The sequence below is a fragment of the Nematolebias whitei genome, chromosome 12 (assembly GCF_014905685.2).
Source record: "Nematolebias whitei isolate Nwh7 chromosome 12, NemWhi1, whole genome shotgun sequence".
Lineage (NCBI taxonomy): Eukaryota > Metazoa > Chordata > Actinopteri > Cyprinodontiformes > Rivulidae > Nematolebias > Nematolebias whitei.
The window spans coordinates 14939489-14956147 of NC_056509.1; the positions used below are offsets into that span (position 1 = coordinate 14939489).

Below are 16659 nucleotides of genomic sequence, written 5' to 3' on the forward strand. Positions count from 1 at the left end.
AATTACGTTACGTTGATGCTTGGGAGTATTTGATCAAATCTTCAGGTTTGTTCAGCAGTCATTGAAGGTCTACAATTCAATGAAAATATAATTATAATTTAAAAAGTCTCTTGTACAACACCCCTCCCCACCTCAAACACATAATGAATGACTGTGGACCACCATAAACTTAAGAAATCACAATTTCCTTCAATTTGTCAGATTGTTAAGAGATCCTAACAAATTCAAGGTTGATTTTCTGTGGTGTTTTGAGATCTTCCTCCAGACAAAAAAACAGGTTACACATTTTGAGATGGTTGTAGGTTCTTTATAGGGGCGGCTGTGGCTGAGGTGTTAGAGTAGTCATCCTCCAATGCAAGAGTTGGGGGTTTGAATCCACCAGCAGTCACATGTCCAAGTGTCCCTGGGCAAGACACTGAACCCCTCATAGCCTCTGATGTGTGTCCCATCAGTGTATGAATGTGATCTAAAGCACTGATTAGTCTCTTTAGAATGATTTGTTCAATTAGCTTTGTAGTGATCTAGTAGAGTGCTGTATGAATGGGTAAATGAGGACACAGATTGTAGTGTAAAGCGCTTTGAGTGTCTTGAAATAAGATAGAAAGGCGCTATATAAGTACAGTCCATTTTATTTCAGCATCTGTTCAGATCAGCATGTATCAAGGATACCTCCATATAGGAGACAGATCAGAGAATTCCATCTGCCTGAAAACAAAAATTTACATTTATCTGATACGAAATGAGGCAACACGGTGGCACAACTGGTAGAGCTGCTGCCTCTCAGCGAGCAGGTCCCTGGTTCAAATCCCAGTCCGAGGACCTTTCTGGGTAGAGTTTGCATGTTCTCTCCGTGCATACGTGGGTTTTCTCCGGGTACTCCGGCTTCTTCCCACAGACCAAAAACATGCATGTTAGGCTGATTGGTAACTCTAAATTGTCCCTAGATTTGAGTGAGAGAGTGAATGTCTAAAAAAGTTAAATCTGGTCCTCTGGACATTCAAAAAACAAAGCAAAGCAAAACAACAAAAAAATGTAGAAACATTTCATCTACTTTTTTTTTGTTGTTGTTTTGCTTTGTTTTGTTTTTTGAATGTCCAGAGGACAACATTTAACTTTTTTAGATTTTTCTACCTGGATTATTCAGCATTCATCAGGATAGAGAAAGTGAATGGTTGTTTGTCTCTATGTGGCCCTGTGATGGACTTGTGACCCATCCAGGGTGTACCCCGTGGGAGACAAATAATGCACCTTCATACCTGTCATTTTGTGTTTGTCTGTTTCTACTTCCTGTCCTCTCAAACCCAGCTGGTTGAAGCAGATGGCCGCTCGTCCTGAGCCTGGTTCTGCAAGAGGTTTCTTCCTGTTAAAAGGGAGTTTTTCCTTTCCACAGTTGCCTTCACGCTTGCTTAGGAGGAGAGTATGTGATGAAGTTAGACTCACAGCAGTCTGCTCCTCAGATAAATAACGTTATTAACTTACTTATTATGTACATGAATGTTTCTGTTCAGTGCTCTGAGATGACTTCTGTTGTGACGTGGCACTATATAAATTAACTAAAGTGAATCGAATTGAATTGTACAAATAAATTGTCACCCTGTAAAGTTTACAGAGTAAACCTTACCAACAGGTAAATGGATGAGTCTAAAAGCACCACCTGACAAACCTTGCCCTGATTACCTTGAGGAGATTAAAGTCTTATGTATAAAGGTTCAGCTGCAGGTGTGCTTTTGTAAGTGTGTGTAGTGTGCACGTTAATGCACTTATTGTGACCATCTGTGCACCCATCCTGCCCCCTCCAACCACTACAATCTGTCGTATCGTCTGTCCTCCTCTATAAACACTGTGGTCATTTCGCTCTCCAGATTCTGCACATCTCTGTGGCGCAGGTGGACATATTTGTGGAGAAAAGCGGAAATTTGAGGACTCTTATCAAAGGTAATATTCAGATGCTGGATGGCATATTAAAATCCAGTACTGGAGGATTTAAAATACTTAAAAAAATGTTCTTGTAGATCTTTATGCTCTGAATTAACATCATGGGCAGCTCTCCGTCAAAAGGAAAGTTATTAAAACAACATGGCATTGAAACTGAGAAGGCTCAGCCGGCCGAAGCACCACAAGATGTGGACTGTAGACCTCCAAGGGAGGAAGATATGGGTTTGACAACCAAAGAGGAAGAAGAGGAACTGCTGCTACTCTCTGAAAAACACGATTCAGCCGAAACTATGAGGATTCAACTGGACTCAAACACAACATCTGTCAAAAATCCAGAGAACATTACAGAAACCGAAGTGGATCCAACGCCCCAGAAAATCATCTGTGATGTTAGTCAGATGGATGAAATGAAGAAGATTGAGAGTCGAAAGAAAAGTAAAGGCAATAAACGATCCACCGAGAAGCCGAGAAAGTCTTCTGTTGCTCAGTGTAAGATGGACTTCCCACCACACACGGTCAGGGCTCACCAGGCTGCCTACATCTTCTTGAACCCAAATATTTCCAAATATGAAACCCTTCTTGGTCTGCTGGACCAGGCTGCTCAGACACAGATATCCCTGCAGCCCATGATATCGGCTGTGGTGCTGAGATTTGAAGAGATCAACCAGGCACTGGAGGAGATGGCTGAGGATGGGGAGCAGATGCTGATGGAACATGGAGACTACATGGCCCTGCCTTCTGGGATGTTGGGCCAAATTGTAAGGTCAACTAAACCCAGCATCAACACAGCAAATCAATCCGATCTACCTCCAGATCTTTTACAGCAACTGCTCCAACATTCAGCAGAAAAAATGAGGCAAGTTGGAAGTTCAGTCCAGACCCTGGGGGACACGACACTTGTGGAGGCAGTGGAGTATTTTTCCTCCCTTTCTAAACTGTTGGCTCAGAAGCTGCAGGCAAAGCAAGCTGCAGAGCATCGCCTCGTGGAAATACTCGCTAAGGTAGAGGGAGCGGCCATTAAGAAGTCCAGTTCAGCTGATTCTACACTGCACAGCGAGGACAGCGGGTTTGGGGGAGAGAACGAGAGTTTGACAGAGTCTGAAAAGCAGCGCCGCCACAGCAGGAGCGCAGGTTCTGGAAGCTGTGGCTCTGAAGTCAACATCCAGGATGCATTTGACAATTATTCAAATAATTTAGCCAACTCAGTGGGCCATAATGAAGATTATGAAGAAGAGGATGAAGATGAAGAGCTGGATGGTGAAGAAGAATATGAAGATGATGAATACTGTAGGCCTGAAAGAAAGAGGTCAAGCTCTTCTCCACCGGATCCCAGTCAAGCTCTTCAGTACATGCAGGCGTACTGCCTTCAGGAACAGCAGCCAACCTTTAAACGTCCTCTGACTTCAGCCTGGTCTGAAGGCTCTTCATCCACCTGCAGTTTAAATCTGATGACAGAGCTACAGAAGAACCAGAAAGAATCAGATCTAAACAATAAAACTGTGTCTGAAATACAAGGAACACATGCGTTAAAGAGACCTGATCATACTTTACACAGAACTAGACGGCAGTATTTCAATGGGTCAAGCAGAAACCAGGTGGAATCAAATCAGCCATTGTTACCTTCATTACCAATGTTAGCCAGTCAACCATCAAAACGCCGCTCGGTCAGAAGGCTCATCAACACGTTCAGCCAAGGGGCTGATGGGAGTCCAGAACAAAGCTTTTATAAAGTTCTTTCTCACATAAAAATGCCCAATAAAAACCGTGTTCTTCTCATTTCTAATGCAGGAAATGGTAATAAGGGCAAGTTCAACAGCAAAAACAACACTAACAGCTCATCTGGTAGCAGAGGGGACCTTGATGTAGATAACCTGCCACCCCCACCCTTAGAGGTTCTGATGGACAATTCCTTCCAGAGTAACAATAACCAACTACAAAGTGAGGAGGAGCTGCAGGAAGAGTCAGTTCAGAAACTCCCAGTCATAAATCAAAAAAATGGAATTTACCAGCGCCGGAAGATAACTCTCCAGAATGTAGAGATTCTACCAAACAGAGCCACCATGAGGCCAGGATCATGCTCCATCAGATCTACTACTTCTGTTGGGTCAGAGGCTGTTACCAGGGTGCAGCATGAAAAGTTGCAACTGGAAACAGATGTGGATCAAGAAGCTGAAAAATCAAACAGTCTTTACCAGCAGGCAAGGAAGATTATTCACCTGTGCAATGCAGCAGATTTTCCTGACAAGTCAAGTTATGTTCAGTTCAGCCAAGCCAGAATGGGCCAAAGGTTTGAAACCAAAGAATCATGTGAGTCTGACCAGTGTCACTCCAGTCTGCCAGTGACAGTACCACCTGTCTCCAGAGTCCGCTTACCACCATCATGCCCTTCTGTACGCCACAGATTCCAAAGTCCCCCTGCATTTAAGCCCCAGTCCACCTCTAGGTCTTCATCTCGCCCCAGTTCTCCACGAACAATAATAAGTGCAGCTGATAATACCACTGAAGAGATTGTCCCATCTGTGTCTTTTCAAGATGCTCGCTCAGTCTTCTGTCAAAATGAGCAACAAAATTATCAAACCTGCCTCTTTTTTGGATGTCCTGTTCCTCCCAGCCAGCAGGGAGAGGTTTCCCAAGGCAGGCTATTTACAAGACAAGCGAATGGCTCAGATCGTCGCACCCAGTCTGAACAGAGGTTCGGTGGGAAGTCCCACACACAGTCTGAAGCAAGTCTGGGTTCCAGGCAGGCCAGGGGGAGAAATCCTGCACAGAATAAAGGTATGTGTATGAAGGATGTCAGTGTCAGTTGAAGTTCAGAAATCAAACTGACTGTTCTTTGTAGATGCTTTGTACCGTCCATCTGTCCGTCCGTCCATCCATCCATCCATCCATCCATCCATTTTTGTTACCCACTTCTTTCTTTCCGGGTCGCGGGAGTCACTGGTGCGCATGTCCAGCTGTCACTGTGCGAGAGGTGGGGGACACCCTGGACAGGTCTCCAGTCCATAACAGGGACCATTGGACATGTCTTCAGTCCATCACAGGGACACATCGAGACAAATGAGACAAACAACCATTCACTCTCTCATTCACTCCTAGGGACAATTTAGAGTTATCAATCAGCCTAACATGCATGTTTTTGGTCTGTGGGAGGAAACCAGAGTATCCGGAGAAAACCCATGCAGCATGGAGAGAACATGTAAACTCCACCTAGAAAGGCCCTCGGCTGGGATTTTAACTGGGGCAACCTGCTTGCTGCGAGGCGGAAGCCCTACCAACTGCGCCACTGTGCTGCCCTGGCTTGTACCTTAAAATATACAATTTTTTATACACCCATCAAAGGCAGATGTATTATGGTGTAGTCTCTGTTCGTATATGTTCTCTTGTCCTGCCCATAACTTCTGATCCACTAAAGAGAATTTAACAACACTTCACACACCTATGCATCATCATTAGATGGAGTGTAACATAACTTTTCATCACCCCAGCTCCAAGGCCAAGGTCACAAATCAAGGTCAACATTACAAAGGTGTTTTCTTGTCCCAATCCTAAGTTCTTATCTGTTCAAGCTAATTTAATGATACTTGATGTACACATGCACCATAACTAGACAGAGTGTTATGTTCATATTTCATCACCCCAGATCTTAATTATCTTAATTTGTGAATTTGACTTCAAGGTTGAGGTAAAAAAAAAAAGGTAAAATATTATACAATCTCTCTGCTTACCAGTGCTGCAAAATGCTGAACTGCTGTATGATGGTTTGTTGATGGGTGTACATTGTGCCATTTGCGCACTCTTGTTAAATTATGACAGGGAGAGCCGTTTCTACTGTATGAGTGCTGCGACAGGTAATATTTATTCACACACACAAATTAACCTCAACTTTACAAACCTTCTGAACAACATTCATCAATCCGTCAGGATTACAGAGAATATAACACAAACCATAATTATTCTATTATAAAACAAATGTTTCAACATAATTAGTTCAGGAACATGTGCAACTCCAATCATATTGACCTATCTCAGAGTCATCTAGAGCAGTGGTTCCCAACCTTGGTCCTTGAGGAACACTGTCCTACGTGTTTTAGTTGTTTCCCTGCTTTGACATGCCTGATTTGAATGAATGGGTGCTTAAAAGGCTTTGGCAGAACTTCAGGAAGTAATAAAATCACTGACTCACGTGTGTTGGAGCAGGGAAACAACTAAAACATGCAGAATGGCATTCCTCAAGGACCATGGTTGGGAACAACTGATCTAGAGTCCACTTTGTTTAAATAAATTTTACTACTAATATTATTATTGCACACTGCTGAAGGGCCCTGTCTGTATGTGTGTTTGTCTGTATTGAGAGGAAAATATCTAATTATTTTTTATCTCATCTTTTTTAATTTATTATTGTGATTATTTGCTGTCTTCATCAGCTCCAGTCCATTTATTCTATCATGTGACACTTACGTTCAGTCTGGCATCGTGCTTCATGTCCGGTTTAGTTTTCTTCTGCGTCTCTATTGAGTTTGTGATTTAGTTTATATTCACTTCCATGCCAGATATTTATTTGAATTATTTTGTGATTATTAATATATGATATGATATATATGATATTAATGATGGGCAGCATGGTGGTGCAACTGGTAGAGCTGCTGCCTCTCAGCAAGCAGGTCCCTTGTTCAAATCCCGGCCTGGGGGCCTTTCTGGGTCGAGTTGGCATGTTCTCTTCGTGCATGCGTGGGTTTTCTCCAGGCACTCAAATCCCGGCCCAGGGTCCTTTCTGGGTCGAGTTGGCATGTTCTCTCAGTGCATGCGTGGGTTTTCTCCGGGTACTCTGGTTTCCTCCCACAGACCAAAAACATGCATGTTAGGCTGATTGGTAACTCTAAATTGTCCCTAGGTGTGAGTGAGAGAGTGTATGGTTGTTTGTCTCGTTTGTCTCTATGTGGCCCTGTGATGGACTTGCGACCCGTCCAGGGTGTACCCCGCCCCTCGCACAGAGATTGCTGGACATGGGCACCGGTGACCCCCGTGACCCAAAATGGAATAAGCGGGTAAAAATAATGGATGGATGGATGGATGGATGGTTGTTCATGCAGCCATGAACACAACAGGTACCTGAACTCAGCACGGTTATTTTACTAAACTTTACGGTTGTTAAATAAATGTAAACAAAACACAAACAGTGTTTTATCTGCTAAACTAAATGGAAATTACTTTCAAATAAACCACAGTACGTGCTCCTCTACCATGGTTTATCAATGCTTATTGCTACTTCCTGTGTTTGACAGGAAATTGTACCCATAATCATTTATACAGTAGAGCCCCCAGGAATAAGGTGGATATACAGTGTAATGTCTACCCACGGGCAGCACGGTGGCGCAACTGGTAGAGCTGCTGCCTCTCAGCGAGCAGGTCCTTGGTTCAAACCCCGGTCCAGGGACCTTTCTGGGTGGAGTTTGCATGTTCTCTCCGTGCATGCGTGGGTTTTCTCTGGGTGCTCCGGTTTCCTCCCACAGACCAAAAACATGCATGTTAGGCTGATTGGTAACTCTAAAATTGTCCCTAGTTGTGAGTGAGAGAGTGAATGGTTATTTGTCTCTATGTGGCCCTGTGATGGACTTGCTACCCATCCAGGGTGTACCCCGCCCCTTGCACAGTGATTGCTGGACATGGGCACCGGCGACCCCCGTGACCCAAAACGGAATAAATGGGTAAAGATAATGGATGGATGGATGTCTACCCACTTGAATATCTCGCACCAAACACATTAGTATTACTTGTATTCCCTGTTTGTTTCCAGTCCAGAAAAACTTGAAAAAAAAAAAAGATATCTACAAACATCCATTATTAAAATGCCTTAGTGACGGGGAACATCCGTGTATTGCTTGTTTGCAGTTTTGAAACCAGGACTGTTTTCCTTATGGAGGCAGTAGCTCTTTATCAATGTTTGAAAAAAAAAAAATAATAATAATGACAATAAAATATGATAATAGTATTCCTTCAATTATTTCGGGGGTTACGTTCCACACATCCCGGCAATAGGTGAAAAACCCCAAAGTAAGAATATTATATTTATTTTAGTATTTTTATATATTTCAAGACTTTATAAACCCTTCCCTCGCTCCTGCAATGTTCTAAACTCACAAGCCTACATAATTTTAACAACATACATATATGTACTGTACAGTACTGCAAAATTTTACTCACCAGCTCTGCAGACCAGGAGCTCGGTTCTGGTTCTGCAGACCTACTCTGCAGTGACGAAGTCCACCACCCATCCAGGTTGATGTGCGCATGGATAATTGAGCTTCAGTAAGTTTCAGGATTATTTGAGACTTTCCTGCCAGTTCTGTGAGATTAATAGATAGATCATAACTTTTGACTTTATGTTGCAAAACTTTCCCTGCATTTTGGCAGAAAGCAGCAGCCTGAAACACTGTTGGCTTCTCGGTAGTGTAGTTCTTTTGACTGGCCTTACAGTGTAGGCTTATTAAAAGAAAACTACAAAATGGCGGCGCCTGTCCAAAATATTTTTTTCGTTAACTTTTTATCTCATACCGTCCCAATCACCTGAGTAATATTAAAGTTGACAATCGTTGAAAAACCGTGAAAGAGCGAGTTTCCAAATGTCGAAGCGAGGGACTACTGTATTAATAAAGTTGTGCTCTGTATTCAATGAAATTATGAAGAAAGCACATTCATCACGAACACAAATTGTGATTTAATAACTATCCCAAATAGCAGTTTTTGTCCCATTGCTCATGAGTCTATTGTGGTGTTTATTGCAGCACAAACATGAATAAGTAAAAAGGAAGGTTTGTAAGCTCAATCATCCAGGTAAATAAATAACAAAACAGGTTAAATCATGTCATCTGGACAGTTCCTCTTTGGAAGAAACGTTTCGTCTTTCAGCCAAAAGACCAGACTGAGACCTGCCACCAAGATCTCTTATAAATAGCACCTCACTGATGTGTTTCAAACCAGTTTGCTGTGTAATTTCCAGAAACTGGCTTTACACATGCACGAAGGGTACCATCCATCCAAAACAATCAATCATCATGCATGATGAAATGAATCATCAGCTGTTTTAGGCCTGATGGCCAACTTGCTACTCACAGAAACAGCCTGAGAACAGTTACCTGGCCAAAATGGTTCAGAAAAAAGTTTTTTCTGATTAATTCTGTTTGATTGTTATGCACTGTCCCCATTTTGCATGTGTAAAGCCAGTTTCTGGGAATTACACAGCAGGCTGTCTTAAAACACAGCAATAAGGTGCTATTTATAAGACAGTTCTTGGTGGAAGGCCTCAGACTGATGAAGTGTTTCTTATTTGCAGTAACAGGATGAAAGACAAAATGTTTATCCCAAAAACAAACTGTCCAGATGACACAATTTAACTTTTTGTAATTCCTTATACCATTTTTTGTCCCATTGCTCATGAGCCTATTATGGTGATTGCAGCACAAACATGAATAAGTTAAACTTTCACTCACGCTGTTGTTTGCAATATGTTTGAAATATGCAGAATATGTCCCTGTAAATGGTAAATGGACTGTACATATATAGCACCTTTCTATCTTATTTCAAGAAACTCAAAGCGCTTTACACCACAATCTGTGTCCTCATTTACCCATTCATACAGCAATCTACTAGATCTCTACAAAGCTAATTGAACAAATCATTCTAAAGAGACTAATCAGGGCTTTTATCACATTCATACACTGATGGGACACACATCAGAGGCTGTGAGGGGTTCAGTGTCTTGCCCAGTGACATTTCAGCATGTGACTGCTGGTGGATTCGAGGTGGATTGGAGGTCGACTGCTCTAACCACTCAACCACAGCCGCCCCTGTAGAACTTAAACATGAACACAGTGAATTAGTAAAACATATTCCTTAGATAGCCACAGTGCCCTGTTAAGCAACAACTTAATCCTGATTGGATCAGCCTTCCCATTTTACTTTCCAGACTTGCAGAGACGTCAGATCCTTGACCTGCTTCCCTACATAATCCACTCATCCTCTTGTTCTCTTCTCATACAGGTCTGATGACAGAGAACTGAGACCCACCTGGCACCGTGAAAACAACCAGAACTCCAGTACTTATTGCTCAAGTTTTAAAAAGGCGGGAAAGAAAACGAGCGGGATTTTATATAGAAAAATTTCTGATGTTTAAACTTTTTTTTTTGTCATATTTCTGGAACAAAACATTGCAGTATGTTCCACTGGTCTCATAATAAAAACTGATTGTACTTTCTGCTTGGTTTATTAGAACAACTGACAGTCATTTCTGTATTTAATTGTATTTCATTCAACATTTATTTAGACAGGTAATGCCATTGAGCCTCATTTCATTGGTGAAAACCTAATTTCGAATGAATTTGAGTCTCTAATGTATCTTAAAATGTCTGAGAGTTAAAGAAATATTTTCATTATTTGTTCAAATACTGGGCAGCACGGTGGCACAACTGGTAGAGCTGCTGCCTCTCAGCGAGCAGGTCCCTGGTTCAAATCCCGGTCCGGGGGCCTTTCTGGGTGGAGTTTGCATGTTCTCTCTGTGCATGCGCGGGTTTTCTCCGGGTACTCCGGTTTCCTCCCACAGACCAAAAACATGCATGTTAGGCTGATTGGTAACTCTAAATTGTCCCTAGGTGTGAGTGAGAGAGTTGGTGGCTGTCTCGTTTGTCTCTATGTGGCACTGTGATGGACTTGCGACCCGTCCAGGGTGTACCCCGCCCCTCGCACAGTGATTGCTGGACATGGGCACCGGCGACCCCCGTGACCCAAAATGGAAGAAGTGGGTAAAAGATAATGGATAGATGGATGGATGTTAAAATATTCACTTGTACTTCTAAATGACCAAATGTCTTTTCTACCTTACTGCTAAAACAAAACATGTCACGTAACTTATCACCAATAAAGCACTGTCAAAAAAGTTTTAAAGAATTACCCAAATAATTGAGCTATTTATTTATATTGCATAGATTTTTAGTTTGCTTGGTAAATGTTAATTCTGCACATTTTCAGTTTTAAGGAAAAACAATAAATTGAGCCGCACAGCGAGCAAAGTTCCCTTGAACAACTTTATTGGTGACACTTTGGGTCTTTTCCATTCTTCAGCCTAACAAACTGAATACACAGTCACCACTTGTAAATACACACAAGTAAATCATCTGGGAACACCTGTTTGACATTCTATAGAAAAGTGTTAAGAATTTTAAATGGACTGTACTTATAAAGCACCTTTTTAATCAACCAAGCTCATTAAAGCGCTTCACAACACAATTTGTGTCCTCATTCCCCCATTCTAATACACATTCATACAACACTCAAATATATCTCTACAAAGTATATCTGACCCATCCTGCATATTTCAGTAGTTCCACTGCTTTGACACACCAGATTTTAATGAATGGGTGCTTAACAGACTTTGTCAGAACTGGAGAAAGTAATAAAATCACCAAATAAGGTGTGCTGAAGCAGGGAAACAACTAAAACATGCAGGACAGCATTCTTCAAGGACCATGGTTGGGAACCATTGCTTTATATCACATCCATACGTTGATGGGACACACAATGAAGGTTTCAGTGGTTATCCCAGGGATACTTCAACTTGTGACTGCACTCTGATAGCGAATCTCTTTTTAAAAGATGGCCACTTTAACCACTCAGCCACAGCAGCCATAAGAAAAGAATCAGTGTCCTGATGTATGCTCAATAATCCAAGTAAATAAATCTAAAAAGGTTACGTCAGGTCTTCTGGACAGATTCTTCTTTGTTGAAACGTTTTATCCAAAAGACTTCTTCAGTCTGAGGAAGTCTTTTGGATAAAGGATGAAAAGTTTTGTTGAATGGATTGTAGCGCAGAGGTGCCGGCGTTGCAGAGAGACAGAAACAAGTGAGTCGTTGGGTCTCTTCAGCCTCATTCTGGCATATTTATTGAAGACCTTGCAGTGCTGTACGCACACAGCTCGTGTTCACAGAACACCATTTTTGTCTTCTTCTCACAGACTTGATGACATCACGCACGTACATACCAGAAATTTACAAAATAAAATACAACAGTAGGTGGCAGTATTAGAAGACATTTTGAGTAAGAGCGTCAATAACAATAACGTTTAACACGTTTCAACAAAGAAGAATGTCCAGAGGACCTGATTCAACCTTGTTGGAATCATCTTAAAGTGCCTGTGACATACAACTCTTGTAATATTTATGAATGTTTTTTTTAAACATAACATTGATGATTTATTGCATAAGAAATTTCACGCCATTGAGAAGAACGCTTGTTGAGGTTTTCTTATGTGCAGTAACAGGAAGTCATGTCATAGAGCATGTAAACAGAGCATCACTACAGTGGTTAACAACAGACAGCAGAGAAGAAAATGATGTTTCTTTAGATTATTATGAGTTACTATCAGGGCAGCACGGTGGCGCAACTGGTAGAGCTGCTGCCCCTCAGCGAGCAGGTTCTTGGTTCAAACCCCGGTCCAGGGGCCTTCTGGGTGGAGTTTGCATGTTCTCTCCGTGCATGCGTGGGTTTTCTCCGTGTGCTCCGGTTTCCTCCCACTGACCAAAAACATGCATGTTAGGCTGATTGGTAACTCTAAATTGTCCCTAGGTGTGAGTGAGAGAGTGCATGGTTGTTTGTCTCTTTTGTTTCTATGTGTCCCTGTGATGGACTTGCGACCCGTCCAGGGTGTACCCCGCCCCTCGCACAGTGATTGCTGGACATGGGCACCGGCGACCCCCGTGACCCAAAATGGAATAAACGGGTAAAGATAATGGATGGATGGATGGATGGAGTTACTATCAGAGACAAAGAAGAGTCAGAGTTCAAATAATATTGTTTCAGCAAACAAAGACTAGTGAGTTCTCCTTTGATGTCACTTCCTGTTTCCCTTTTGCTGCACTAAATTAAAAAGAAATAATGTCAGTTATGTGACAAAATGGGTCACTTGTTTTAGCTGAAATATTCAGCTACGCAATACATACCAATATAGATGAGGTCACATGGACGCTTCAACATTTCCATGCAGAGCACCCAGAGAAAACCAGAACAAGAAATTATTTTTTGTTTTTATCATAACACATTTGAAATGTCAGAAGTATCATATACTGTATTGACTTTTTACATGTTCAATGTTTTGTGATTATTTGTATAGTTTCCTACGTACAGCATTTTTATGTACCTTAAACTGTAGGTTGATTAAAAAAAAATGTTTTCCTTAGATTGATAAAGAGGTGTTTGTCATGCGACATATCTGTGTGTTCAGAGGTTGTTAATCAGAAGAAAGTTTCTCTAATAAAGTTATTCAATGGGAGCGGTGACTGGCTTGTGGACCCCACTCATTGTTTTCCCTTATTAATGCTAATTGATCTGGCATCCATCCCAGTGGATTTTGAAGGTGCATGCATGTGTTTTTTGTTTGTTGTTTTGTATTTTCTGTTTTGTAATTATATTATATGTTTTATCTTCATATTTTGTATTAGACAATAAATGTCCTTAAATGAAGAAGCTTCAATACTTCTTTTCTAAAATGTATGTGTCACCATAACCACATTTATTTAATACAAGTTTGTGAGTAAGCTTGGATAAAGCTCAGATATGGTGCTGCAGCCTGATGAAAGGTTTTAGACTAGGGGTGCCTAATACGTCAATCCCAATCTACCGGTAGGTTGCAAAGGTATTATGGGTAGATGGCATGGCATTAAAAAATAGATGTCAGCCTATCATCCATCCATGAAATTTGTCACTTGATTGACATTCAGGGCAGCCAGTCTGAGGCCCGGTTTACATGACGTGAAACATTTGGCTGTTCATTTACAGACAACAGCCTCATTCTCTCTGAAACCAAAGATTTCTGAATCCTGGTCTCAGAGTGGAGATTTTCAGAGGAATCCCCCACAGAGGTGTGAAATGCTCCGAGTGTGAAGTGGCACATGCTCACTACAGGACAAGGAAGAGGGCCGGCAACGGAAGAGGGGGCGTGCCAAAGACATCATCTTAGCACCAACATAACTAGTTTGTTCCACTTTGGAGTAAGTTGTTGGGGGAAGAATCAGTTTGGTGTTGTGTGTTTCCTTGACTGATGAAGCCTTCTGGATCAAAGGTGAAATGTTTCAGCACAAAAAAAGAAACTGTACAGTTGACCTGACTGAAAATTGTTAGATTGTATACCTGGATAATTGAGCATAGACTTTGTTGGTTTCTAATTTGCTAATGTACCAGGATTTGACTATCATTTTTATGTGAATGGGGGAGGGTGCGAATTATGTGTGTGTTGAAACTCTGTTAATATCTATATTAAAGCATGTATGTGTTTTTCCTTCTTACTGTGCCGTGAGGACAAGTCCTCACACTTTTCATTATTATATGTGGGGGAGGAGGACATTATCGATGTGTCTATGTTTATGTGTGTGTGTGTTTTCCAACAATACATCAACCAAACTTGTCTCATTCCTCATTTCCTCGCTTTTCCTTAGAACAACACAATGACAGCAAAGTCCCTGCCTCAAAGCGACCTGCAGCAAACGAAAACAAGTCTTCTACTCTTCTGCCTTTTTCTCTCCTCACACAGAACAGAACAATCCTGCAGCCCGCAGACAACACAAACTGCATGCTGTTTCATGTGCTTTGTGGACTTGGAGAAGGCGTTCGACCGCGTCCCTCGGGGGACCCTGTGGGACCCTGTGGGGGAGTACTCTGGGAGTATGGGGTACCGGGCCCTTTGATACGGGCTGTTAGGTCCCTGTATGACCGATGTCAGAGCCTGGTCCACATCGCTGGCAGTAAGTCGGGCTTGTTCCCGGTGAGAGTTGGACTCCGCCAAGGTTGCCCTTTGTCACCGATTCTGTTCATAACTTTTATGGACAGAATTTCTAGGCGCAGCCAAGGTGTTGAGGGGATCCGTTTTAGTGGCCTTAGGATTGCATCTCTGCTTTTTGCAGATGATGTGGTCTTATTGGCTTCATCAGATCGTGATCTACAGCTTTCGCTGGAGCGGTTAGCAGCCAAATGCGACGCGGCCGGGATGAAGATCAGTTCCTCCAAATCCGAGGCCATGGTCTTGAGCCGGAAAAGGGTAGAGTGCCCTCTCCGGGTCAGGGAGGAGGTCCTACCCCAAGTGGAGGAGTTCAAGTATCTTGGGGTCTTGTTCACGAATGAGGGAAAAATGGAGTGTGAGATCGATAGGCGGATAGGTGCAGCGTCTGCAGTGAAGCGGGCGCTGTACAGGTCTGTCGTGGTGAAGAGAGAGCTGAGTCAAAAAGCAAAGCTCTCAATTTACCGATCGATCTACGTTCCTACCCTCATCTATGGTCACGAGTTTTGGGTTGTGACCGAAAGAATGAGATCTCGGATACAAGCGGCCGAAATGAGTTTTCTCCGCAGGGTGTCTGGGCTCTCCCTTAGAGACAGGGTGAGAAGCTCGATCATCCGGGAGGGACTCAGAGTAGAGCCGCTGCTTCTCCACGTCGAAAGGAGCCAGTTGAGGTGGCTTGGGCATCTGTTTAGGATGCCTTCTGGACGCCTCCCTGGTGAGGTGTTCCAGACATGTCCCACCGGAAGGAGGCCCAGAGGAAGACCCAGGACACGCTGGAGGGACTATGTTTCTCGGCTGGCCTGGGAACGCCTCAGGATTCCCCCGGAAGAGCTGGCCCAAGTGGCTGGGGAGAGGGAAGTCTGGGCCTCCCTACTTAGGCTGCTACCCCCTCGACCCGACCCTGGATAAGCGGAAGAAAATGGATGGATGGATGGATGGATATATATATATAATTTATCATTAATATTATATTTTATTTTATGGAGCTCCTTCCATCATCATAAAAATAGAGCAATTGTAATGCTATCCCTTATTTTAGAGATTGCATTTTATTTTATTATTAATATTATTTTAATAAAGTTTAAAACTTCAACTAGTAGTATATTAAATTATGTACCAGTATTTATTTATTTTATTATTATCTACCCCGCGAGTTCACAGTGACTTTCATCACAGTTATTTACATTCCTCCAGATGCTAATGCTAATGACACCTTGCAAGAACTTCATGATATAATCAGTTTGCTGCAGAACAAACACCCTGAGGCTCTCTATGTGGTAGCCGGAGACTTTAATCACATGAATCTAAAGGACTGTCTCCCAAGCATCTACCAGCATGTGGGCATACCAACACGTGGAGACCACACGCTGGACCGTGTTTACACAATTGTAAAAGATACATACAAAGCCCCCGCCCCCACCTAGGACTGTCAGACCACATCTCAATCTTCCTGGCTCCTGCTTACATGCCCCCGCTGAGATGCTCCAGACCGGTACAAAAGAAAGTTAAATGTTGGATCCAGGACAGTGGCCCCATACTGAGAGATTGTTTTGATCAAACAGACTGGCAGGTTTTCAGAGAAGCTGCTGAAAACGGAGGATTACTTGATCTGGACCAATATGCATCCTCAGATCTGGGGTACAAGTACTGACACTGTCTCCACTATCAGGTATGTTAAAAGCTATCCAAACAGAAAACCTTGGCTGAATGCAGAGGTGCACACCATGCTGGCAGCCAGGAACACTGCCTTGAGGTCTGGAAACTCAGAGGAGCTGAGTAGGAGAAGGAAAGAGCTGGTTGATGGTATTAAGAAGGCCAAGGTCACATATGCACAGAGGATCGAGGGTCAATTCATCTCACAAGAACCTCGGAGCATGTGGAGGGGCATTAAGTGCATAACTGTTTA

General features: G+C 42.6%; 1 protein-coding gene across 1 annotated transcript; it reads left to right on the top strand.

The window, feature by feature from the left end:
• Window positions 1–2036: 2036 nt before the first annotated feature.
• LOC119418761 lies at window positions 2037–10056 on the top strand. The gene is made up of 2 exons (XM_037686097.1): window positions 2037–4710; window positions 9973–10056. The coding sequence occupies exons 1-2, from the start codon at window positions 2037–2039 to the stop codon at window positions 9990–9992; spliced, it is 2694 nt and encodes an 897-aa protein (XP_037542025.1). The 3' UTR covers window positions 9993–10056.
• Window positions 10057–16659: the final 6603 nt, after the last annotated feature.